Below are 26,744 nucleotides of genomic sequence, written 5' to 3' on the forward strand. Positions count from 1 at the left end.
GCCCACCAGCATGCCTGGCTAATTTTTCTATTTTTAGTAGAGACAGGGTTTCGCCATGTTGGTCAAGCTGGTCTCAAACTCCTGACCTCAAGTGATCTGCCCCCCTCAGCCTCCCAGAATGTTGGGATTACAGGCGTGAGCCACTGTGCCTGGCCTAACCTTATCTTTTGTATTGGAATTTTACTAGCACAATCAGAAATGGCCAGTGAGGTTCTGGCCTCAATATAGTACTATAGTAACAATATAGTACTATAGTACTATAGTAACAATATAGTAATCACCATTTACAATCATCATTTGTGGCCATAGTAAGTAAGTGCCTCAGGTACTTTATCTCCTAATGTCTTAACTTCCAACGTTTCATCCATGCCTCACGAGTGATAGTCTAAGTGACTGTGATGCTTCTACATGCTCCAGATTACTTGTGTCCTCTTTTTCCAAGCACAGAGACTATCCATGCCCTCATCAAGGGCAAGCCAATCCTAGAATTGCATTTTGGGAATCTATGTCCTGGTACTACCAATTATATCAGTGAGAACCCTGGCAGGAAACATAGCACACTCCAAGGATACAGGGAAAACCATGTTTCCCTACTCTCTACTCCCTCTCACCACTCAATACTTCTGTGACCTCTGGTTATTCATAAGTGTGTGGGATTTTTCTCCCCGCCGAGAAATTCTCTGGCAGACAGTTCCTCAGTGGACACCAGATGGGTGTCCTCTAATTCAATTCAATTCTGACATCACTTACCTGGAGGTAGCATCAGATCCCACAAGTTGAGGGTTCAGTTCCACAAGACTGCCCCCCTACTTCAGATACCAATTGCAAGCACAGATTTTGGCCTATGCTTCTGAGTGACCCGCTATAAATAGGGGTTTCCACAACCCACCTGGGGTTCAATAATTTGCTAGAGCGGCTTACAGAAGTCAGGGAAACATTTACTTACGCTTACCCATTTATTATAAAGGATATTAGAAAGGACAGATAAACAGCCAGATGAAAGGGATGCATAGAGTGAGGTATGGGAAAAAAAAAAAGGTGTGGACCTTCCATGCCCTCTCTGGGCACCCTCCTCCAGAACCTCCATGTTTTCAGCTATCCAGAAGCCCCTACACCAACTTAATCCTTTCGGGTTTTTAATGGAAGTATCAGTACATAGGTATGATTGATTACATCATCAGCCATTGGTTTATCAACTCAAGCTTCAACCCCTCTTCCCCTACCCAGAAGTGGGGAGTGGGTGGGACTCCCCACCACTAGAGAATGTTAGAGAATGTTCCAACTCTCTAACCATGTGGCTGGTTCTTCTGCTGACCAGCTCCTATCCAGAGGCTGTCTAGAGGCCTCCAGCCACCAGTTATCTCATTAGCATACAAAAGACACAATCTATCCCAAGATTCCAAGGATTTCAGGAGCTATATGTCAGAAAAGGAAGATGAAGACCAGATATATATTTCACAATATCACATACACTCAAAAAAATTTAATTGGAAAGATTTTAATAAAAGGACAATTTAAGAGATTGGGTCAATATTAAGGAACCAACATGGGATGATAAGCTGTTGGGGTCTAGCAATGGGGAGAAGCCATTACCATACAAAGGCTTGAAGGGGCAAGAGGAGGGAACAGTGTTTCCAAAGCCTGTCATGCCAGCACTTTGGGAGGCTGAGGTGAGTGGATCACCTGAGGTCAGAAATTTGAGACGAGACCAGCCAACATGGTGAAACCTCATCTTTATTAAAAATACAAAAATTAGGCCAGGCACGGTGGCTCACACCTGTAATCCCTGCACTTTGGGAGGCCAAGGCGGGTGGATCACCTGAGGTCAGGAGTTCAAGACCAGCCTGCCCAACATGATGAAACCCCGTCTCCACTAAAAATACAAAAAAAATTAGCCGGGCGTGGTGGCAGGTCCCTATAATCCCAGCTACTCAGGTGGCTGAGGCAGGAGAATTGCTTGAACGTGGGAGGCAGAGGCTGCAGTGAGCTGAGATTGTGCCACTGCACTCCAGCCTGGGTGACATATTGAGACTCTGTGTCAAAAAAAAAAAGAATAGAGATAGACCCGTGGAAGGGAGGCAACCCAAAAGGATCACTCTAGACCAGTGGGCCTCAATCTGTAGACCACTTTGGGAGGTCAATGTGAGCCTTGGGATTCTCCTGCGTCAGCCTCCTGAGTAGCTGAGGAGTCAGGAGTTGAAATGGAGTTTCACCATGTTGGCCAGGTTGGTCTCAAACTCCTGTTCCAGATAAACAAAACTTATGAAGTTCATTAATAGTAGACCTGCCCATAAGAAAAGCTAAAGGGAGAAATAAAAAACAAAAAACAAACAAACAAAGAAATGCTAAAGGGAGACCTTCAGAATGAAACAAAAGAACAAAAAATAATAACTTACAGCCACACAAAGAAACAAAGATCTCTGATAAACAATAACATAGCAGGCTGGGCACAGTGAACTTCTTGGATATGTATATTCATACTTTTCATCAGATTTCAGATGTTTTGTCATTATTTCTTCAATTTTTTTAATGCCCTATTCTCTCTATTCTCCTCCTAAGACTCCTGGGATGAGGTATACATTTGATGGTATCTCTGAGGCTTGTTTGGATCTCAAACTTTAGCATGTATCAGAGTCACCTGGAGGGTGTGTGAAAATGCAGTTTGCTGGACCCCATCCTCAGTCTCAGATGTGGTAAGTGGGAAGTAAAATCTAAGAATTCATGTTTCTAACAAGCTCCCAAGTGATGCTGCTGCTGCTGCCCAAAGGCTACTCTTTGAGAACAACTGCCACAAGGGAAATTATTCACTGCCAGAACTGCAACAAGATGAAAGATTTGGGGAATTAATACCCCAGCCTCTCTCCTTCCACCACTGATCTCCTGTTGCTGCTTCGCATGGGCCAGCCCCAAACAGAAGCCAGAGAGCAGGAGACCCTGAGTAATGCTATCTGCAGAGGTCAGCCTTCCAGGGAGCAGAGCAGGGCCATGAAGAGTGGAAAATGGATAGATTGGGTCAAACAGAATAACCAGAACCACCATGGACAGCGGAATGGATAGATCAATGGAAAGAGGGATGGATGGATGAATTAATGAAAGCCATGGTGGCTCACGCCTGTAATCCCAACAGTTTGGGAAGCAGAGGCGAGCAGATCATTTGAGGTCAGGAGTTCGAAACCAGCCTAGCCAATATGGTGAAACCTCACCACTACTAAAAATACAAAAATTAGCCGGGCGTGGTGGTAGGTGCCTATAATCCCAGCTACTCAGGAGGCTGAGGCAGGAGAATGGCGTGAACCCGGGAGGCAGAGCTTGCAGTGAGCCAAGATCACGCCACTGCACTCTAGCCTGGGTGACAGAGGGAGACTCTGTCCCAAAAAAAAAAAGAAAGGACAAAAGAAGAACAATGGCTAACAGAACTTATTGTGCATCAGCCTCTAAGCTAAGGGCTTTTAAGGGCTTTATTCAGGGTACCTCATTTAATCCTGAGATGTAGATCTACCATTCCCATTTTACAAATAAGGACACTAAGACACAGAAACTGGAGAATTTTCATCTTGTCGCAGTTAGTAAGTGGTGGAATCTGAATCCCAAGCTAGGCACTCTGTCTGCAGAGTCTCCCTCCTCTGCACCGTGTACTACCCGTGCTGTGCCATGACCAAGTGGCAGACAGGTGGTGTGGGGTGAAGGTAAAGAGTGTAAACCCTAGAGCACACCTGGGTCCAAATCATGCTCCAGTACTTACTAGCTGTGTGGCTTTGTGCTCTGAGCCTCATGTTCCTTATGGGTAAAATAAGAATAATAACGCGAAAATAAGAAAAACTACATCAATTATATTGTTTTGGGAAAGTTAAGCAAGGTAATAGTGGTAAAGTCCTTGACATAGAGCCTAGCACATAGCAAACAATCAAAAAATACCATTACTATTATTATGATTAATGAATGGAAAGAAGCTAAGTCAGAAATTTAAGAGGGAAATGTTCCCCCTCCCTCTCCGCATCCAAGAGAGGGTCTAGGACTTGGGTGATGAAGGGTGAACGGGCGTTTCATATTTAGTTTCTCTTTCGAGGCCTTCTCTTCTGACCTTTCTCATAAGGGGGAAGTCACTTGTCCCCTCCTCCATCAGCCGATTCCTTGAAATTTTAAGATTTGTCTGAATATGAGCTGGCCAGCCCCTCTCCTTAGAAATCCCCTCTTGGTTCCCAGGACTGAGAAAAGGGGGAAAATGAAGGGGCCTATTCCAAGCCAGTCTCCCTCCAGCTGTTCCTTTGACCCAGGTGTTGGACATAGGAAAATGGTAAACAGAGGAAACGGAGGGCTTGCTGAGCCCCAGAGGCCAGAGATGTGGGATGGGGGTCCTGGGTCTCTTCCCAAGGTACCTGGCCTTTCAGCTCTGCTTGCCCCAAGAGAAGGACTGGTTCCCATATGGTGGGACCTTGGAGGCCACCCCAGGCTCTCATGGTTGTCCTGAGGGTGCCAGGGAGCCTTCTTCACCATCAGCCTCCCAAGAAAGAAGCACCAGTGAGGACAAGGGATAAACCTAAGGAAGGGAGCCCCACCTTTGACCATCACTTCTGAACCCCAGCTCCATGACTGATGATGCAAATGCCACTGATGGGATGACAGAGCAATCCCTTTCTCTGGAGAAACAGTGCACAACCCCCTTTACTGGGCCAGACTGCAGACTTAAGTTCTCAGAGCAGGAGCCAAGGAAAGCAGAAGGAAAGGGCAACCGCAGTGGGGAAGAAGGAGGGGCAGAGTGAGATTCTGCCAGAAAGAGGGAGGTAACAGGGGAATCACAGAATGGGACATGAAGGGGAATTTCAGGCAGAGAAAGTGAAGCTCTGGCCATAAATAGGAGTCAGCTGCAGGACTCACATTCCCAGCCTCACATCATTCATACCTTGCATTTCACCCCTGCATCCCAGTCGCCCTGCAGCCTCGCACAGATCCTGCACACACCAAGACAGCTGGCACTTACATATTCACCATTGGCCTGCCTCTGTTCACCCTCCATGGCCCTGCTACTGGCCCTCAGCCTGCTGGTTCTCTGGACCTCCCCAGGTAAGGCTGAAGGAAGAGTCAGGGTCAGGGGCAGTGAGGGGCTGGCAGTGGGTAATGTCTAGATCTCAGATTGCTTGGCACTGGACGTAAGGGACATGGTGAGTTCAGGCGAATGCTTAGGTCTGCATGTTTCGGTGAGCCTGGCGGGTCCCTGCATGTGTGCCTGTTAGTGTGGGTATCCCTGTGCCCCTGAATTCCAATGCGGGTGTGTCTCTTAGTACATCCTGGGGCCTATGGCTGTGGCTGTCTCTGCAAGCTCTATTTCCTGCTGCCTCCGTTTCCCAGGCAGAAGGAGATTTGCTTAAGGTAGGGAGAATGGCAGACACCAAGCCAAGGCTGATATTCAAAAATTTAGCAATTAATAAGGCTCCTAACACCAGCCTACCCCACCCCACACCCCTGCCACACTGTGACTTGCATTAACTCTTTACTTGCTGGATTGTCTTGGGAGAGAGGTTGGGGTGATCAGGGCAGCAGGAAGTCATTTGTGGGGCTCAGGGCAGTGGTTATTTGCAAAACAGTTTAGAAGTATGACAATATGTTTAGCAACCAGCAGAGCCAGAGCCATATTGGTGCATGCTGGTTAAATACCAGGTCTAACTCCTCCCCTACCCCATCACACACACACAAACACACACACACACATACACACACAGAGGTGTCCTTAATCCGAGCTAGGGCCATGGCCACGCCACCCTCAAGGGCCCTGTGTCCTGTCACCTTCTTTCCCCATCCCAGCCCCAACTCTGAGTGGCACCAATGATGCTGAAGACTGCTGCCTGTCTGTGACCCAGAAACCCATCCCCGGGTACATCGTGAGGAATTTCCGCTACCTTCTCATCAAGGATGGCTGCAGGGTGCCTGCTGTGGTGTGAGTGGTGGGGAGGGTGTCTAGCCTCATCTCCCTTTTTAGCCCCTGCTGAGACTCCCACCTTCTTATTCCCCTTCTCCATGCCAAGCCCAACCCCTTCAAGGAAATCCCTGAAACAGGTTCCCAGACATGGTCCCCAGATACGCTGGATTCTGGGGCTCCATTCTCTCTGACCTCTCACCCCAGGTTCACCACACTGAGGGGCCGCCAGCTCTGTGCACCCCCAGACCAGTCCTGGGTAGAACGCATCATCCAGAGACTGCAGAGGACCTCAACCAAGGCAAGCCTGGTCTCCCTGGCCCTGTATCCTCTCTCTGAGCTCCTGTCTAAGATTCCAGCCTGTGACCCTTCCTTTCCTGCCTCCTCTAGATGAAGCGCCGCAGCAGTTAACCCATGACAGCACCAGAGGGAGCCTGGAGTCCGAGTGAAGCGTTGTGAATTATTACCTAATCTGGGGAACTGAGGACCAGAAGGAAGCACCAGGCCTCCAGCTCCTCTGCACCAGACCTGACCAGCCAGGACAGGGCCTGGGGTGTGTGTGCGTGTGAGTGTGAGCAAGAGGGTGAGCGTGGTCAGAGTAAAGCTGCTCCACCCCCAGACTGCAATGCTACCAATAAAACCACCTGGTGTTTACAACTAATTGATCACAACCAGTTACAGATTTCTTTCTTCCTTCTCCACTCCCACTGCTTGACTAGCCTTAAAGAAAAAAAAAAAAAAAAGCCACCTGGCAACCATAGATCTGTCTGCTGTCTGTTTGCTGTCTAGCCAGGAGGACAGGAATAGGAAGGGGGAGGTAGAATGGCAATATCTATTTTCTCTTCTGTGGCCTAAGGGATCTCCTCGCTCACCTTCACTTAACAACCTGCTGCTCTCAGGATCAGCCTCATTGCTTTCCATAGTTCAGCAACACTAAGCTTGGATCAGTTCCCTGAGTGAGCCAGTGTCTCATGCCTCCCAGTCTTTGCTCTCCAAACCAGGTGTTCAAGCATCCAGGTGTCTGAGGGATCCAGTGTCACTCAGGGGAAGGGAGTTGTGGGGAATCAGCTCTCATGGCTGGGGGAGGTGGAGTGGGGCAAAGGACCCAGCTCTACTGCCTAGGGGGAAAATACCCAGCCACCCACGCCCTTCCCTTGGTCTGGCACACTCTTCTCTCTCCTCTGCCCACCTGGCTTCCCATCTGGGTCCAGATGCCTCTTCATCCAGGGAGCCTTCCCTGACCCCAGGCTGGGTTAGGTAGCCTCCTGTAGTAGCCCCTCACAGCATTCATCATACTGACTTATATTTGCTGGTTTGTCCAAATTTGTCCATGTTCTTGGACTGGGATCACATCTCTTTTGGGTTCCACTGTTTTTCTGGTGTCCAGCATGCTGCTTGGCTCAAGGCAGTCCCTCAATAAATATTTGTTTAGTGAATGAATAAATATGTGAGGAAAGACTCAGAAGCCAGGGCTGAGGGCCCATCTGTCCATTCTGTCCATACAGAATCTGACTTCCAGGCCAGCCTTCCTCTCTCAGCCAAACTGAGCAAGGTCCAGCCCCATCTTTACAATCCTGGGGCCATGCCTCTCAGGGACACTGACAGACAGATCTGGAAGTCAGAGGTCAGAGACAGGAGAGAGGCCCACGGGGTGGAAGAAGGAGTAGCCAGGGAAACACAAGAGATTCCGCATAGAGGAGCCCTACCACCACCCCTACAGTCTACATGGGCTCCAGGGCTCAAAGGCAACACTGAGACGAGAGACATCTCCCCAGATGAGACCAGAAAGGAATCTCAGCTCTGGGAGATGAGAGCCGTGTGACTCTTGGAGCATCCCACAGGGCTTCTCTGTACAGAGTGAGGGCCTCGTACTTGAGAAGTCCCCTGGGGAAGCAGGCTGGCCTCCAGATGGTGTTCTCTAAGGCCCTCTCCAGCTGGGAGTGACAAGTCTGTGCCACTGGGGTCAGATGAGAGCAAGGCGGCCAGATTGAGCACCCTTGCCTGGGAAGAGAGGCCGTCGTCATATCAGGTATACCTCAGCCAGCAACAAAACCAGGCCTGGGCAGGCCTTGAAAAGGGAGAAATGGGCTGGGCGCGGTGGCTCAAGCCTGTAATCCCAGCACTTTGGGAGGCCGAGACGGGCGGATCACGAGGTCAAGAGATCAAGACCATCCTGGCTAACACGGTGAAACCCTGTCTCTACTAAAAAGTACAAAAAACTAACCGTGCGAGGTGGCGGGCGCCTGTAGTCCCAGCGACTTGGGAGGCTGAGGCAGGAGAATGGCGTAAACCCGGGAGGCGGAGCTTGCAGTGAGCTGAGATCCAGCCACTGCACTCCAGCCTGAGTGACAGAGCGAGACTCCGTCTCAAAAAAAAAAAAGAAAAGGGAGAAATGTTGAGGGAGTTGTGGCAGCCCTTCCTCACTGACAGCATGACATCCTCTTCCTCTCCTCTGCTCCCAGATGCAAGTGCTCAAAACCTTGGGTATCCCAGGTCTTAGAATCACTGGGATCATGCATCCATGCATCCATTCATTCAGCTGTTTCTGCATTCATCAGACCTCCATCCATCCAACCATCCACTCACCCACTTCCCACCCAGCCATTCTTTCATCCATCCACCGAGCCAGCCAGCCATGGCGTTCTACGTCTCCCAGCTGTGGATCCCATGCCCCGCATCCCAGCAGGCTGGTGTCTCAGAGGACAAATGCACATGGCGGGGGTGGGGGGAGCATATTGCCTGAAAACCCTCTCAGTGCCAGTGACATTTACAGGAAGTCAGTCTGCCACAGAAGCAACAAAAGTGATCTCTCTGGACTATTGGAGGAACACACAGACAGAGCAGGGCAGGTGAGAGTAGGAGCCTTGAAGAAGATGCTACCAGGACAGGGGCCCCTGGATACTACCTCCATGACACTGCTGCCAGGAGGTACAGAGCAAATCCTGAATTCACTGCCTGGGCCAGAGTCCCATGATCCTGTCTCTGCCCCACTCATTGTGCGACTCTGGGCAAGTTCCTTTTCCATTCTGCACCCCAAGACCCAGTTTCCCCATTTGTCAGATGGGAGAGAGAAGCTTGATTTTCGAGACTCCTTCCAAACAACAACTTGGCTCCTGATTCTTTAGTTCTTATACTAAACCGCCAGCATTTGCATAAATACCCCACAAAGTCTTGCACATCCAGAAAACACTCCCTGGGGCCACCTTCTGAGATCAAAGGAGAACTGAGGCTCAGAAACAGAGAAAATAGTCTAGGAGCTAGTGAAGTGCCTTGGATTCAATTGACCCTGGAAGCCTGGGAAATGAAGAATTTGGAGGAAATCTGAGGGGGTGGACACCAGAGCCCTAGGGGAGCTGGCATGCAACCCTCCCCACCCCTTCTATAGCCAGTGCTTTCCATCCTAGCTTTTTGCCTTCCTCTTTTTCCCACCCCCCAACCATATCAACCCATCCTGGACACTGGGTCTTATCTCCCTGCCAGGTACATAAGCTCAGCAATCTGAGCAACTGGAGCAACTGAGCATCCTGCCCCACTCTAACATTCTCAGCCCTGGGACTCCATTTAATCAACATCTGCTTTCTGCTTCATGGTGAGTCACTGATGATTGTTGCATCTTCATTTATCCAGAGTTCTGGTGGGCTAGGAGCCCACTAGAGATTGCCAGCCCTCTGAGGAATGGTGTGGACTCCTAGCTCCCCAGTTAGGATGTGGAGGCCTTGTTGCCTGCCTCTAGATAGACACCTTCCTCTCTAGGGCACATGGCATCTGTTACAGGTTCAAGGCCTGCAGCTGGGTGATACCTCCCATCATAAAGGCCAATATCTCAGTAGCCAATATCTTCCTAAAAGTATCTGACACCTCTGCTCAGGTTTCTCTTAGCCTTTGGATGATGAAAAGCTCCCTTTTCTATTTGTTGAGAGAGCTCCCGAGGGAAAGGTTGGGCCTCATCCAACTCCATTGCCAACATTGCTCTGACAGGGTCTGGTACAAAATAAGCCCCAATACACATATGATTAACAAAAATGGAACTGAACATGGCCTTTTCCCACCATGCCCCGCCCCCCACCAGGAGCACATCCAGTTCTCAAGACAGCTGGGGCTATCTCTGCTGTGTGGTTGAGTGTTTGTTCAGAGCCAGCTTCATACGGTTTTGATCATGTTTTGATCATCTCATATTCAGCTTCTCGGCAGGCAAGCTCCATGTCACCCCCTCCTTCTAGGCTACGGGAAACTCAGAAACCACCAGAAAATCTTAGAAATAACAGTTTTGTGAAGGCTCAGGACTCCTAATTGGGAAATTTCCTCCAAGTGCCCCTCTGTAGGAATTAGCAGGCATTTCTCTGGTCAGATAACTTCCTAGGTGACCCCTGAGACTTTGTCCACATGGAAGGACATGGCTCTGAGTATTAGCTAATTCACCACTAATGCTTACCAGGTACTGGGCACTGCTTTAAGTGCTATTACCATTCTTATGTTGCAGCTGAGAAAACTGAGGTACAGAAGTTAAGTCACCTGCCCAGGCTGGACAACTAGAAAAAAGGCAGAGCTGGGGTTCCTGTCTGGGCAGTTTGGCTCCGGAATATCTACTCTGAACTACTACACATACCACTTCTCCGAGTTGACCTATCTCCTAATTACAAATGGAGAACAGTATAGCAGGGCCAGAAGTGGAAAAGTGGCCCATGGAAATAGGGAACGTCGCTACTTCTGTGTGCTGGCCATGTGCAAGTCTCCAAGCTGAGTCCTTTCTTGGCATTACATCATGGCACCCTCAAACGATCCCATGAGGTATCAGTACCATTCTATGTATAAGGAATTTGAAGCACAGAGAGGAGAATTACCTCCCAAGTCAACTCAGCTGGTGAGTGGCAAAGCTGGGATTGCAGTCTAAGCCTGCCTGATGGGCAGCACTTGGACTGAGGGCTGGGGGTTGGGAAGTCTAGTGGGGGTAGAAAAGCTCAGCTTGCTAGAAAAAGCTGGGGAAATAAACAAGAGAGGAAGCTGGTGGCCACAGGTAGGGTCCCCGCACTTGAACCCAGACACAAAGACACATACCCTAGAGGGCTTCCAACCTCCTGTGCCTCTGCAGTAGAAGGGGTATCAGCTTCCCCCAAGCCTCAAAGAGGGATTTTACTCAGGCCTCAGTTTTCCCAATGGCAGAGGAGTAGAGAAGGGGATTGGGCTACAGCAATGCCCACCCTACTCCTATTCCCAGGGGAGTATCAGATGCCAGGACCTGGTGATATTGAAAGGAAATGAGGAATGTAGGGACAGTGCTGGGGATCTGGAGGGTAGGGGTAGAGGCAGGATAAGAAACCCTCTGACAGGCAGAGCTCCTGGAAAGGAGTGGGGCCTGGCGTCTGATCGGCAGGTGGCAGAGGACCTCTGAAGAGCAAAGCATCTGAGGGCAGCAGGGCAGCATCAACTCTCAAAAGACCCATTTCTGAGGAGCACTTTCATCTCCCAAGGGGCCAGGGGCAGGAAGGGCAGGGTTGGAAGAAAAGAGCGAGGACAGAACCTCTAAGGATCAGGGTAGATGAGGGAATCAGGCCTCCCCACCCTACTTCTAGGGCCTTTGGGTCTTCCCCGTGGCTCCAGTGGGATGCAGAAGATAAGAGCCGCCCTCAGTTCCAACTTGGCAGAGGTGGGAAAGCTTTCACCCCAGCCGCGGGAACACTACTATTCTGGGACAACCAGATCTCCTAGGGCTTTTGATCTCAGAATCCCGGTCCCTGGAAATCTGAGCCTAACACCATCCAAACCCCAATCACCACATCGACCTCATTCCTGTCAAACCATCATTTCAAGGGTCCTCTCCCAAGAGGAAGCCAGCCCTTCTGTCAGGGCCTCAACACTGTAAAGTGCTCATCAGTTTAGGAACCCCCATCCCTGACAGGATGTCCCAATATCTATGATGTCCTCATTGCTGACAGGACTCCCATTAATGTCAAGGTCTCCCCATTACTATCAAGCCACCATTCCTCTCAGGAAACCCTACCACTGTCAGAAACACTTAAACCTGTCAGGCAGCACAGCAGCACTGCACAGCTCCAGGGGGCACCATCCTCTCTGTAGTCTATGTAAATGGTTCCTGTATGGCAGCACTGAGTGCCAGAGTATCGCTCTGAATGTTAGTGTAGGGCCCCCAGGAGTTTCAGCACTGCCATCATATAGGGTTCCAGCCCTGGGAAAACCCCTCATGTCTAAAGAGATGTCTCATCACTGTCTGCAACCCAGAACACTTATTCATTCCAGGCACTATTCTAGGTGCTGGTGATACAATAGTGAACAAGATAGATATGGTCTTGGTCTTCATGAAGCTTCCCCCTCTCCTCCAAAAACAGAAGGCAAATAAACAAAAGTGTTGATCAGGATTCTTACTTGCAAGCCACTGAAACTCACTGGCTGATTCCAACAGAAAAGGAGTTTATTTAAAAAGACCTTGGGAAGATGCAGAAAATAGCAAGAATAAGTGAGCCTAGGCAGCCAGAACCACTCCCAGAGCATACAGTACAGTACAGATGGTCCAGATAGGCCTCCAAGACAGCATGGTTGCACCACCAAAAGGGGATGCCAAGTGGCCAAGACAACGCTTATGTCGAGACAACTGGGGCTCTTGCCCTACATTCTATGTTTTAGATGACCCTAATCTGGCCCTCCTCTAATCATATCTCTGGACACAGGGAAAAAAAGTCCACAGAATCAAGGGAGCACCCACCCAGAACTCATTCTTTTCTTCTAGACCACATTTCAGGAACTGAAAAACAGAATTTCCTGCCCAAATGCCCCCAAGTAGCTTCCAATATCCATATGGGCCTCTTCCTCAGATCTGTTCTTCCTAGGATAGACTGTATCACTGATATACACACTACCAGGTCCAGAGGGGAGCCAAGAAGTAGCTATTTGCAGGGAATGTAGAAAGAGCTTGTATGTTCGGAGCTGGAGTGTTTACACCCAGGCACATGAGACCCTTCATGGTGCAGGATAGAACTGTGGATAAGAAGAGGAGAGGGACAAGTGGAGGGCTAGTGACGGGTTCTCCCCTTACCACCTCATTCCATCATGGAACTCCAAGGAGTTCAAGAAGTCTCAACTTAAACCTAGCCTCCAAGTTGTTTTGAAAGTATATTTTTTGGCCAGGTATGGTGGCTCACGCCTGTAATCCCAACACTTTGGGAGGCCAAGGCGGGTGGATCACCTGAAGTCAGGAGTTCGAGACCAGCTAGGCCAATGTGGAAAAACCCTTTCTCTACTAAAAATACAAAAATTAGCCAGGCATGGTAGTGCATGCCTGTAATCCCAGCTACTTGGGAGGCTGAGGCAAGAGAATCTCTTGAACCCGGGAGGCAAAGGTTGCAGTGAGCTGAGATCGTGTCATTATACTCCAGCCTGGGCAACAGAGCAAAACTGTCTCAAAAAAAAAAAGAAGAAAGCAAGCAAGCATATTTTTCAAGGTAAGGAAGACAGACACATCTTTCATTTGACAACTTGTTAGCTTGATTTTTACCTTTTAAATATTTAGATAGCGGCCCTCCACTTTTACTATTGCCCCAAGCCTCACCAGTGTTAGGTGGTCAGCCTGCCAGATGCCACCTCTGGAATCATAGCTACAGCTGCTCCTGTAAAAGAGATTTCACCACCCCTCCTACCACCACCAGAAATAGATTCTCTAATAACCCCACTCCTTCACATCGCTACTAGTTTCCTATTCACAGTCGTTGGAAGGTGATTATGATTAGCAAAGCCTAGGTCATGTGTCCAAGTCCTAGTGCAGAGGGGGCTGGGAAAATTAATATGTGACCTTTGGGGATTCTATGATGGAAAGCAAAGTCTACCAGTAGCCAAGAGTAATATAATAGGAAATTTCTCAAACACAGAAAGGGGCTAACTTTGTGGGCAATGAATATAATAATAAATATCTCTATAGTTCACACTATGGCTATCCAAGATCAACATACATCTTTCTTCCCAAACCCTAGATTTCTTAGAAAATTAAGGGTATCACCTAACATAATATCACCTTTGTTTATGCAGCCAAAAAAAATTCACCCCTCCCCAAAGACAGACGACTCAGAGCCTTAGAAATTATCACATCCATCTTAGTCAGTTCAGGTTGTCATAACAAAGTACCATAGACTGTGGAGCTTAAACAACAGAAATTTATTTTCTCACCATTCTGAAGGTTAGAAGTCCACCATCAAAAGTGCCAAGATGGGCCAGGCACAGTGGCAGTGGCTCATGACTGTAATCCCTGCACTGTGGGAGGCCAAAGCAGTAGGATCATTTCAGCCCAGGAATTTGAGACCAGCCTGGGCAATGGCTCTACAAAAAAACAAAAAAGAGAAAGAAATAATTAGCTGGGTGTGGTGGCAGGTGCCTGTAGTCCCAGCTTCTTGGGAAGCTGAGCTGGGAGGATCTCTCAAGCCTGGGAGGTCGAGGCTGCAGTGAGCCGTGATCATGACACTGCACTCTATCCTGGGCAACAAGCAAGACCCTGCCTCAAAAAAAAAAAAAAAAAGTGCCAAGATAGTCACTTTCTGGTGAGGGCTTTGTTTGTGGCTTGCAACCAGCCAGCCGCCTTCTTACTGTGTGACACAGAGAGACAAAGAGAGGTCCTTTTCTCTTCTTCTAAGGCTATACTCCTATCGGATTATGATCTTACTTAACCTTTTTTTCTTCTTCTTATTTTTTGAGATGGAGTCTCACTCTGTCACCCAGGCTACAGTGCAGTGGCACAATCTTGGCTCAATGCAACCTCTGTCTCCTAAGTTCAAGCAATTCTCCTGCCTCAGCCTCCCAAGTAGCTGAGACTACAGGCACACAACATCACACCCAGCTGATTTTTGTATTTTTAGTAGAGACAGGGTTTCACCAGTTTGGCCAAGCTTGTCTCGAACTCCTGACCTCAGGTGATCCACCCACCTTGGTCTCCCAAAGTGCTGGGATTACAGGCATGAGCCACCACACCTGGCCTCATTTAACCTTAATTACCTCCTAAAGACCCCACCTTCAGATACAGTCACATTTAGGGTTGGGACTTAACACAGGAATTTGCGGGGGACACAACTCATTCCATAGCAACATCCAATTCTAAATCCAAGATATTGGGGTGACATGTTTTCCTCCTCTAGTTGTATTGTAATCTTATGTCTCTATTTTCTAACACCTGGTAACTACCACCAACACACCTGATTGGTCAGAGTAGGCTAGGTAATGCTGTAATAACAAATGACATCCTAATCTGAGGAGCATAATGCAACAAAATTCTATTCCCCATGCGTGCCAAGCCTGCTGTGGGTCCAGGCAAGTCTCCAGCACAGCTGTAGTCCATGTGGCAGCTCAAGTTTTCAAGTGTTTTGATCTTTTGCCGTGCTTCTTCATCTCAACACAGGCTTCCATGGTCGCTCCAGTTAAGGAAGACAACAAGGGAAATTCTTGCTTAAATGTTTTTGTCCACAAGTGACATATGCCATTTCTGTTCACATTTCATTGGCCAAAGTGGGTCACACAGCCATGCCTAACTTCGAGGTGGTAACTCCCAAGATGAGAAGTAAAACCAGAATCTTGCTGAGTAGTAGTAATACCACCACAACAACCTATATTCAAGAATGCAATAAAGGAGGATGAAAGAAAAGAGGAGTCAGTTAAAGAACAGAAAAATAGACACATTTCACAAGGAAGGGAATATGGATAAAAGTTACAGTCAGTAGTTCTGCAACTGGTTCTGGGACTTAGCTGACATATATTATTCTCTTCTTGTATTGGTTTTCTTATTTTATTTTTTTTTTTTTATTTTTTGAGACAGGTCTCCCTCGGTCACCCAAGCTGGAGTGCAATGGCATCATCTCGGCTCACTGCAACCTCTGCCTCCCAGATTCAAGTGATTCTTCTGCCTCAGCCTCCCGAGTAGCTGGGACTACAGGCACCTGCCACCATGCTCGGCTAATTTTTGTATTTTTAGTAGAGACGGGGTTTTACCATGTTGGCCAGGCTGGTCTCGAACTCCTGACCTCAGGTGATCTGCCTGCCTTGTCCTCCCAAAGTGCTGAGATTACAGGCATGAACCACTGCACCCAGCCTTGTATTGATTTCCTATTGCTGTAAAATAAATCACCACAAATTTAGCAGCTTAAAATAACTCAAATGTATTATCTCACAGCTTCTGTGAGCCAGAAGTGTAGGTCTAGGTTGACTGGGTCCTCTGACCGTGGCCTCACGAGGCTGAACTCAAGGTGTCATACAAACATATCCAGACTGTCAAGCAAAAATAAAAATTAAAAATATAAAAGAAATGAACTCAAGGTGTCATCCAGCACTGCAATCTCATCTGAGGCTCAGAGCCCTCTTCCAAACGCACTGCTATTTTTGGTAGTTGTGCTTATAGGACTGAGGCTCCCAGCTCCTAGAACTGCCTGTTGTTCACTAACACATCGTCCTTTCCACAATATGGAAGTTTTTTGAGATGGACTCTCGCTGTGTTGCCAGGCTGGAGGGCAGTGCCGTGATCTTGGCTCACTGCAACCTCTGCCTCCTGGGTTCAAGCGATTCTCATGCCTCAGCCTCCCGAATAGCTGGAATTACAGGCACACACCACCACACCCAGCTAATTTTTGTATTTTTAGTAGATACGGGGTTTCACCATGTTGGCTGGGATGGACTCGATCTCCTGACCTCATGATCCTCCTGCCTTGGTCTCCCAAAGTGCTAGGATTATAGGCATGAGCCACTGCACCCAGCTTGCTATTGCTTCTTGTCTCTTACCCCAGACATTTTTCTAAAGGTTTACCTGGTTAGGCCAGGCCCACCAACGGTGATCTCCCTTTTAACAAACTCAGAGTCAACTAATTAGGAAAATTCATTCCATCGGCAAAAGCCCTTCATCTTTGCCACATACAAACTTAATCACTCAAGTTATATCCTGTCATATTCACAAGTCAGGGGGTCAAGGGCATCACTTCATCACTTCAAGGTGAAGAGATTGCACAGGGCATGCACATCACGGGGCAGGAATCAGAATTCTATACCACACTTCCCCTGTGACTCATTTGAAGGTCTCTTAACCTCCAGCCAGCCCTCACTGGTTGATATTCTATTCCCTCAAAATATCTGAACCTTCACATCCAAGGGACACTAGCCCTTGGTGGTCCTGCCTGATTAAGATTACAGTGGTCTTCCATTAACTTTGACCACTGAATTTAACCAAGGCATCATCAGGAGGTGCCCTGAAATTACGTGGGTGTCTTTACACCCCTCCATGAATTCATCATGTAGCTACAGCCAATTTCCCCTGAATAGTCAGAATCAACTCCCCCTACCAATGTGGTAGCTCCTCATTCACCCTGTGGCATGAGAAGCCCAAGCCAGATGGTGGTCTCAGCTTCCAACTCAAGGAACCACTCCTCTTTCAGGAAAAGTAGAAAATAAGATGTTCTGCTCACTGGAAAAATTTTATTTCCACTGTCTTTCAGGATCACCCTGAATGGGGCCTTAATGCTATAGTGATCCACTCTAAACTAGTTCCAGAAAATTGTGCAGAATCATATATACCCAGCTGAAAAATTGGCTTATGAGTCAACAGTCATCAAGAACTCTCCATAAGGCTGCAGGTGCAGACTGAGAGAAAGGTGACTATGACCCAGGGGCAAGCATGCTGGAAATGTGAGCAATCTGCTCTTGGGCTTCATACTGCATGGCAATTGGTCATAGAAACCTCAAACACCACTGGATCTGCTGAGTCAAAGGGCCGAGTGACAGACAATGGCACTGCCACCAATTCTAGTGCCACCACCAAAATGGATTCCCCATGGTCCTTACTTCTTTGCATCACTAGCACCTGATTCACAGCCCTGAGAAAGTACATCCAGATTGACTGGACTTTCTTAGATGCAAGGGAGGCTGGGAATGTGAGTATCTGGCCTGTTGGGCTTTTATGCAGGAAGGGGGTTCAAATGCTGGTGGGTCAAAAATAACAACAAAGGTCTGTTACAATATAGAAATAAAACAATTTCAAATTGGGTGCGTATATGAAAGATACAATAAAAGGGGTTAAGAAAGATAAAAACAGGATGAGATGGCGCTGACATGTTTTAAATAGGGTGCCTACGGAAGGCCTCTTTGAGGAGACAATATTTAAGCTAACAACTGTCAGGTGGTAGTTTAAACTCTAAAGGGACAGAACTAATGGAATAGATGTATCTAAAGGGGCCAGGTGTGATGGCTCAGGCCTGTAATCCCAGCACTTTGGGAGGCCAAGGCGGGCAGATCACCTGAGGTCAGGAGTTTGAGACCAACTGGCCAACATGGTGAAACCCCGTCTCTACTAAATATACAAAAATTAGCCGGGCGTGGTAGCCCACGCCTGTAGTCCCAGTGACTCAGGAGGCTGAGGCAGAAGAATGGCTTGAACCCGGGAGGCAAAGGTTGCAGTGAGTGGAGATCGCATCATTGCACTCCGGCCTGAGTGACAGAGCAAGACTCCGTCTCAAAGAAGGAAGGAAGGAAGGAAGGAAGGAAGGAAGGAAGGAAGGAAGGAAGGAAGGAGGGAGGGAGGGAGGGAGGGAAGGAAGGAAGGAGGGAAGGAAGGGGCGAGCGAGCCAGGCGTGGTGGCTCACGCCTGTAATCCCAGCACTTTGGGAGGCCGAGGGGGGTGGATCACCTGAGGTCAGAAGTTCAAGACCAGTCTGGTCAACATGGTGAAACCCCGTCTCTACTAAATATACAAAAATTAGCTGGCATGGTGGCGGGCACCTGTAACCCCAGCTACTCAGGAGGCTGAGGCAGGAGAATCGCTTGAACCTGGGAGGTAGAGGTTGCAGTGAGCCGAGATCATGCCCTTGTGCTCCAGCCTGGGCAACAATAGCGAAACTTCGTTCCAAAAAAAACGAAGGAAGGAAGGGAGGGAGGGAGGAAGGAAGGAAGGAAATATATAAAGGAGGGGAGTTGCCGGGCGCGGTGGCTCAAGCCTGTAATCCCAGCACTTTGGGAGGCCGAGACGGGCGGATCACGAGGTCAGGAGATCGAGACCATCCTGGTTAACACGGTGAAACCCCGTCTCTACTAAAAAATACAAAAAACTAGCCGGCCGAGGTGGCGGACGCCTGTAGTCCCAGCTACTCGGGAGGCGGAGGCAGGAGAATGGCATGAACCCGGGAGGCGGAGCTTGCAGTGAGCTGAGATCCGGCCACTGCACTCCAGCCTGGGTGACAGCGCGAGACTCCGTCTCAAAAAAAAAAATAAATAAATAAAAAATAAAAATAAAGGAGGGGAGTTTATTAAGTATCAACTCACACAGTCACAGGGTCCCACAATAGGCCATCTGCAGGCTGAGGAGCAAGGAGGGCCAGTCCAAGTTCCAAAACTGAAGAACTTGGAATCTGACGTTCGAGGGCAGGAAGCATCCAGCACGGGAGAAAGATGAAGGCTGGGAGGCTAGGCCTGTCTCTCTTTTCACATTTTTCTGCCTGCATATATTGCCGGCAGCTGATTAGATTGTGCCCACTCACATTAAGGGTGGGTTTGCCTTTCCCAGCCCACTGACTCAAATGTTAATCTCCTTTGGCAACACCCTCAAAGACACACCCAGGATCAATACTTTGTATCCTTCAATCCAGTCAAATTGACACTCAGTATTAACCACCAGGACACCTAAAAGATAAGAAGCCAGCCATTCAAGAATGAACGACCAGCGTGGCCAGAGGACAATGGACGAGGAGGAGACGGCATAAGAAGAGGTAGGACAGGGAGGTTGGAGTCATAGGATCCAAGTCTTTGCAGGTCACAGGAAGGAGTGAGGATTTTGTTCTATAAGTGCTATGAAAGATTTAAGCTGAGAAGTAACATGATCTCATTAACAGTTTACAAAGACCCTATCAGCAGTCTGGAAAAATGAATTGTACAAAGAAGAATGGAGAAGTCAAAGGGCTTTTCCAGCAGTCTAGGAAAGAGATGATGCTGGCCTAACCTAGGTGGTGGCAGTTGGAATAGAGAAGAGGAGGAATCCGATACGGACTTATAAGTAGAATGAGGGGCTGAGCTGATGGATTATATTTGAAGCATAAGGGCAAGGGAAAAACCAGAGATGATACCAGGCTTCAGGTCTGAGCCCCTGGAGGGACGGCAGCTTCCTTTTCTGAGATGGATAACTGGTGAGAAGACAAGCTAAGAGAGAGGTGTTGAGAATCAGGAGTTCGGTTTTGGAATAAGGTATCTGACATAATTTGGAAATGTGTCCCTGCCCAAATCTCATGTTGAATTGTTATCCCCAGTATTGGAAATGGGGCCTGGCAGGAGGTGACTGGATCATGGGAATGGATTTCTCATGGATGGCTTAGCACCACCTCCTTGGTGCTATCCTCCTGAAAATGAGTGAATTCTCATGTGATCTGACTGTTTAAGAGCGTGTGGCACCTCCCTCTGTTTTTTCTGTCTTGCTCCTGCCCCTGCCATATGAGATGCCTGCTCCCCCTTCCCCTTCTGCCATAATTATAAGCTTCCTGAGGCCTCCTCAGAAGCAAATGCCAGTGTTATGCTTCCTGTATTGCTTGCAGAACTGTGAGCCAACTAAATCTTTTTTCTTATAAATTACCCAGATTCAGGTATTTCTTTATAGCAATGCAAAAACAGACCAGTGCAGTATCTGTAAGAAAGCCAAGGAAATCCCAAATAGGCAGTTGGCTCTGCAGCCTGGAATGCAGAAGTAGATCTGTACACCATCCCTGGCTCTTCCAGGGTCTCATTCTGTTGCCCAGATTATGCAGTAACATAATCACAGCTCACTTCAGCCTCCACTTCCCAGGCTCAAGAGATCCTCCACCTCAGCCTCCTGAGAAGCTGGGACTACAGGCACCTACCACCATGCCCAGCAAAGTTTTGTATTTTTTGTAGAGATGTGGTTTCCCCATTGTGCCTAGGCTAGTCTTGAACTCCTGGGCTCAAGTGATCCACCTGCCTTGGCCTCCCAAAGTGCTAGGAATACAGGAGTGTGCCACTGTGCCAAGCCCAACTTCTACCTCTTTAATGTCTCTGGTATCTGTGCCACTTCTTCATCCCTGCTACTACAGCCCAGCCCTGACTTCAGCCTCCTTCCCAAGGGCAGCTGCAGCATCTGGGCTAGGCCATCCCCATGGCTCCTTCCTCAGGAATTTTTCAAAATTATATATGACCAGAAATAACTCCCCCACTCCACCTCCCACACATATATAGCCTCTCCCACCACTAGCCCTTTCCCTGCCCCACCTACATTGGGATTAATCACAAACTCTTATGTCCCTCCTCTGAGCCTTTGTGCTTGCTGTGCATTCTACCTGGAATGTCCTTTCTCCATTCCCACCCATCCTTGAGGTTCTATTTGCAAAGCTCCCTCCTTCAGGCAGCCTCCCCTCCCTACCTCCCTCTGACACCCCAGAGTTCCCCATCTCCAACCACGTAGCAGAGGTCACCCTCCGCTTTGCATCCAGGGGCCCTTGTTTCCTGAGCTTCTCCCAAGCAAGCTCAGCCCAGGCCCAGGCACTCTGAGGTTCAGAGTGGCCCAAATTGCAGGGAATAGAGGAGAGAAGTATTGAGGAAACCCTGGCAGTGGCGTTATTTCAAGCTCCAGGGGGTAGGAGGCAGGGAAGGGGTGTATGCTATTGCTCAAGACTTCCCCCCATCCTGATATCCCATTACCTCCAGAAGTTCTGTGCAATGTTCCACCCACGCTCTGGGACTGCAGAGCCAAGCTCTGCCCCTCCAGCTGGACTGAGACCCTCCAGACATGGATAGAGGATTTGCAGAAGGATAGGAAGTGAAGCCGACCCCTTCCCAGGATCAGGGACTTTCAGAAGTTGAGTAATTTGGTTTCTTGCTCATTTCCAGCCCCTTTCTGGAACAAGACATGACAGCTCACTTAGGCCAGATCCCCACTTCTACAGGCCACACACTCCATTTTCCCTGTATGCTAGACGCCCTCTGCAGGCCCAATGAGGTTGAGAGTCCAGGCCAGGAGCCCCTTTTCCCTGGGCACTGGACACCCCCTGCAGGCCCTGCAGATTGAGACCCACAAAGAGATGGATTGAAAAAGCAGTCAGAAAACAAACCCACCGGGCACAGTGGCTCACACCTGTACTCCCAGCACTGCGGAAGGCCAAGGCGGGCGGATCACTTGAGCCCAGGTGTTTGAGACCAGTCTGGGCAACATGGTGAAACCCCATCTCTACTAAAAATGCAAAAAATTAGTGGGGTGTGGCGGCACGCACCTGTAGTCCCAGCTACTTGGGAGGTGGGAGAATAGCTTGAGCCCAGTGGTGGTTACAGTGAGCCGAGATCACACCACTGCATTCCAGCCTGAGTGACAGAGCGAGACCCTGTCTCAAAAAACAAAAACAACAAAAACATCATACACAAATACATAATTGCCGAAACTCTTACCCACCTACACATCTCTACCCACACACATACGTACATAGACACATAATCAATCACACAGTCAATCATTCACATACACCAAGGACACACTACAATCGTTTAAGCATATAATCACAGTACAAACACAAGGGCACTCCCTGTTCATGTTCCCAGCAATAGAACATAATATGTCTTCCCCATTGATCCAGACTAGCATTGGCAAACTATGGCCCATGGGCCAAATGCAGCCTGCCACCTGTTTCTGTAAATCGAGTTTTATTGGAATACACCCATGCTTATTCCTTTAAATATATCTATGGCTGCTTTTGTGCTACAACAGCAAAGCTGAGTAGTTACTACAAAGACTGTATGGCCCACAGAATCTTAAATATTTACTATCTGGACATTTACAGAAAGTTTACCAATCCCTGATGCAGACTCAGCTTCAGAATTGAAGTTGGCAAGTGAAACAATACTAATTGTCTTCAGTGTCTTGGCATTGAAAGATGGTCAGAGAAATAAATGGATGGGATGGATGGATGGATGGATGGATGGATGGATGGATGGATGGGCAGATGGACACATATAGGTAATAAAGCAGAATTTTGCTCCAAATACCAGCGTTCTGCTTGATATAAACTGGGAAATCTTGGGAAAATTAACCTTTCTGGGTCTTAGTTTCCCCATCTGTAAAATAGAATAATACAGTCATTTTTACTGAGGGCTTTTTTGGTTGCAAATGGCAAAAACCCAATTCAAAGCAGCTTAGGCAAAAAGTTAAATTTGTTATATCAAAACTAGGTATGAGGCCAGGTGCAGTGGCTCACACCTGTAATCCCAGCACTTTGGGAGGCTGAGGCAGGTGGCTTGCTTAACCTCAGGACTTTGAGACCTGCCTGGGCAACATGGTGAAATTCCGTATCTACAAAAATTAGCCAGGCTGTGGCGCCCAGCCTGGCTAGGAGGCTGAGGAGGCTGAGGTAAAAGAATCACTTGAGCCCAAGAGGCAGAGGTCGCAGTGAGCCCAGATCGCACCACTGCACTCTAGACTAGGCAACAGAGCGAGACTCCATCTTAAAAAAAAAAAAAAATTCTCATTAAGGAGATTATCTGCAACCCTGGTTGGATCCAGGGGTTCAAATGTTATCTCCCTCTCTTACCTTGATACCTCTCTAATCTTTTTTGTCTCACTCTGTTGCCAGACTGGAGTGCAGTGTCACGACCTCCGCTCACTGCAACCTTCCCCTCCCAGGTTTGAGTGATTCTCCTGCCTCATCCTCTCAAGTAGCTGGGACTGCAGGTGCGTGCCACCATGACTGGCTGATTTTTGTATTTTTAGTAGAGACAGGGTTTCACTAGGTTGGCTAGGCTGGTGTCAAACTTCTGACCTCAGGTGATCCACCCGCCTTGGCCTCCCAAAGTTGCTATGGTTTGAATATTTGCCCCCTCCAAAACTCATGTTGAAATTTAAACCCTGGCTGGGCATGGTGGTGCACACCTGTAGCTGTAGTCTCAGCTACTTGGGAGGCTGAGGCAGGAAAACTGGCTGAGACCAGGAGTTCAAGGCTGCAGTGAGCCACGATCATGCCACTGCACTCCAGCCTGGGTGACAGAATGAGACTTTGTCTCTTAAAAATATATAACAAATTAAAAATAAAAGAAATTTAATCCCCAATGTGGCAATATTGAAAGGTGGGGCCTTTAAGGAGTGATTGGGTCATGAGGGCTCTGCCTTGATAAATGGATTAATGGGTTATCATGGGTGTGGGACTAAGGACTTCCTAAGAGGGACTTGGGCTAGGATGCTCAGCCCCCTCACCATGTGATGCTCTGTGCCATACCTTAGTACCCTGCAGAAAGTCCCCACCAGTAAGAAGGATCTCACCAGGTATGTCCAAGAGAGTCCAAGTACCCTCTTGGACTTCTCAGCCTCTATAACTGTAAGAAATAAATTATTTTCTTTATAAATTAGCCAGATTTAGGTATTCTGCTTTAAGCAACAGAAAATGGTCTAAGATACAGGTGCTCTTCTAGTAGCAAGAAATACGGCCACTAGAAGCCTCAAGCCTACATTTTTATATTGATTGATCTAAAAGAGACCCTCTTTCTCCTGGCATCCAAACATCAAATCTCATAGAAAACTCTGGTTATCTGTACTTGTGACACATACTCAGTTCTTCAGTCTATCACAGTGGCCAGGAAATAGGGTACTCTGATCAGAGCACTGTAGCTGACAGCTCCACCAAGACCATGTTAAGTGGGAAACAAGTTTCCTACAGGAACCACAAAAAGGGTTATGGAAAAGCAGAAAAGTGGTCTGCATGAACAAAAACAGCCCATAGAAATCTACTTCATAGATTTGTCATGAGACAATCAATTTAAAGCATTTAGCATGGTGCCTGGCAGTTAAGTATCAATGAATGTTAATTACTACCATAACTGAGAGACAAATAAATGAAGGGAAACATTAATAAATGAATAATGGTTGAACATACAGACGAACAGGTGACGATGAACATATGAAAAAATAGGTGAAAGAAGGAACAATTGGCTGATGGAGAGACAAAGACGAGTGGACATATAGACACATGGATGGATGGATGGATGGATGGATGGATGGATGGATGGATGGATGGATGGATGATGGATGGATGGATGGATGGGGCAGAAAAATACAGGCAATTAAATCTGCTCTATTATATACTCTAGATCTGGAATGGGAAACAGAATAGTACTCCACAATAGTGTCTTCTGAAAGGTCTATCTCTTGGGTCTGGCAGAACAGTTCTCTGGGTGACTATACACTGACCCAGTTCTCCTCCCTTTCTCACCTGGAATGCAAAATCTTGAGATAAGGAAGAGGTGACAGAAACAGATAAAGAACAGGCTCTGTTCTAGTCCCACCCCAGAAACAGAATATCCTTCAATGTTTTAGCCTAGGAAGTCACATTGCCCTAGGGTATAAAACCCAAGGCAGGCTGCTTTCCGGAGTCCTTGGCTGCAGTGCAAGTGGAGCATAGGCAGATGAAACTTCATCTGCCCTGGGCAGCTTTCCTGAGCCTCGGGGCTGCCTCACAATTAATCCTGGGGCTCTGTTTCCCTTGCTGCCTACCTGTAAGTAATAAATCCATTTCATATAACTTGTTGGATATGTTCTCCCACTGGACTCAGACAAATTGTACACAGTGAGGCTGCTTCGTTTCCCTGTTACTCTGTGAGCTGACCAGACCCTCTCCTCAAAACTCCCTCTCAATTTCCAGGATAGGGAAGCTACAGTAGAGAATGGGGGTGTTCTAGGCCAAGTTGTCCTCCAGCTATTTTAACTCAGCTCTGGAGCACAGGAAAATGGGTCAATAAGGGAGAGGGACAGTGCTGGCTGGGCCAGGAGAGTGAAGTCCTAGAGGCCAGAGATGAGAAATAGGGGAGCTGAACCTGCTTCCAAAGAATGTTCCCTTTAGCTTCACTTTGCAAAGGAGGAATAGATCTCAGATGGTGGATATGTAGGCACTGTGATGGGCCTAGGGAGATCTGGAGAATCTGGGAGGGGACCTTCTCATCCTTACCCTGCTCCTGTGATTGTCCTCAGGGAATCTAGGAGGTGGCTATGTCCCATCTTTCCCACTCCTCCTACCCCCAGGTGTCTTAGTACTACAGAGAAGAGCTGGCAGTGAGGAACCTAGGGAAGAGACACATTCCTACCTCTGACCCTAATCTTGAACCAAACCCTGACTCCCAGCCTTGAGACCGATGGCTCAAATGCCTCCAAAGGAGCAACATCACAAACCTTGCAAATCTTCCCTTAACGGTAATAGTGCAAACTCTCCTACCCTTGTCCAAACTGCTTATTGCTGAGATTCTCAGAGCTAAAGCCAAAAAGTGAAAACCAGGTGCAGTCTACTAAGGAGAGTTGTGAAAGAGAAAAGTTTCCTCCACAAAAAGGGAGAGAGAAACGATGGGGAGATATTCAGTGGGAAGGTATTCTGCTATCAACTCATGGACTGCAATTCACTTCTGACACTAGCCACGGAGAGTTAGCACCAGACTCCACAGGTTTAAGAGAAAGGTCCCCAACAAGACTGTCCCCAATTTAGATACCAGCCACAAGTAGGGTCTCCCAGCCACCCACATTTCTGGCCAACTGGCTACAAGTCTGGGAGGTTCCCAAAACCCCTGTCAGTTTTGATAATTTGCTAGAATGACTCACAGAACTCAGGAAAGTGCTGTGTTTAGTTTATTAAGGGTGTAAATCAGAAACAGCCAAATGAAAAGACACACAGGATGAAGCCTAGGAGGGTCTCAAATGCAGAGCTTTTCTCAGTGGTTTCTCCCTGTGGAGACATAAGGTGCATCACCCTCCTGGCACATCAAAGTGTTCATCAACCAGAAAGTTTTTTTTGAGACGGAGTCTCGCTCTGTTGTCCAGGCTGGAGCACAGTGGCCGGATCTCAGCTCA

General features: G+C 48.0%; 2 protein-coding genes across 9 annotated transcripts in view; one reads left to right on the plus strand and one right to left on the minus strand.

The window, feature by feature from the left end:
• The window catches only part of PHF24 (PHD finger protein 24), a 293,212-nt gene that overhangs the window by 261,545 nt on the left and 4,923 nt on the right, over positions 1-26,744 (minus strand). For 5 of the 8 annotated variants that reach the window (XR_013404750.1, XM_028835086.2, XM_015117516.3 and 2 more), the window contains exon 2: positions 14,084-14,233. The gene's annotated coding sequence lies outside the window, so the exon portion shown is untranslated. Of the gene's footprint in view, positions 1-14,083; positions 14,234-15,099; positions 15,508-21,574; positions 21,771-22,143; positions 22,252-26,744 lie in introns of all 8 variants that reach the window. The other 3 variants (XM_077965916.1, XM_077965915.1, XM_077965917.1) reach the window with 2 other exon arrangements.
• On the plus strand, positions 5,013-6,322 carry CCL19 (C-C motif chemokine ligand 19). Its single transcript, NM_001032959.1, has 4 exons — positions 5,013-5,061; positions 5,800-5,932; positions 6,119-6,212; positions 6,302-6,322. The coding sequence occupies exons 1-4, from the start codon at positions 5,013-5,015 to the stop codon at positions 6,320-6,322; spliced, it is 297 nt and encodes a 98-aa protein (NP_001028131.1).

Source organism: Macaca mulatta, chromosome 15 (genome assembly GCF_049350105.2).
Source record: "Macaca mulatta isolate MMU2019108-1 chromosome 15, T2T-MMU8v2.0, whole genome shotgun sequence".
NCBI classification, from domain to species: domain Eukaryota; kingdom Metazoa; phylum Chordata; class Mammalia; order Primates; family Cercopithecidae; genus Macaca; species Macaca mulatta.

Excerpts from the sequence above, each read along its gene's own strand:
- CCL19 (NM_001032959.1), top strand. The coding sequence starts at position 5,013 with ATGGCCCTGCTACTGGCCCTCAGCCTGCTGGTTCTCTGGACCTCCCCA. Across the intron at positions 5,933-6,118 it reads TGCAGGGTGCCTGCTGTGGT|GTTCACCACACTGAGGGGCC; the intron begins GTGAGTGGTGGG and ends CTCTCACCCCAG. Across the intron at positions 6,213-6,301 it reads TGCAGAGGACCTCAACCAAG|ATGAAGCGCCGCAGCAGTTA; the intron begins GCAAGCCTGGTC and ends TGCCTCCTCTAG.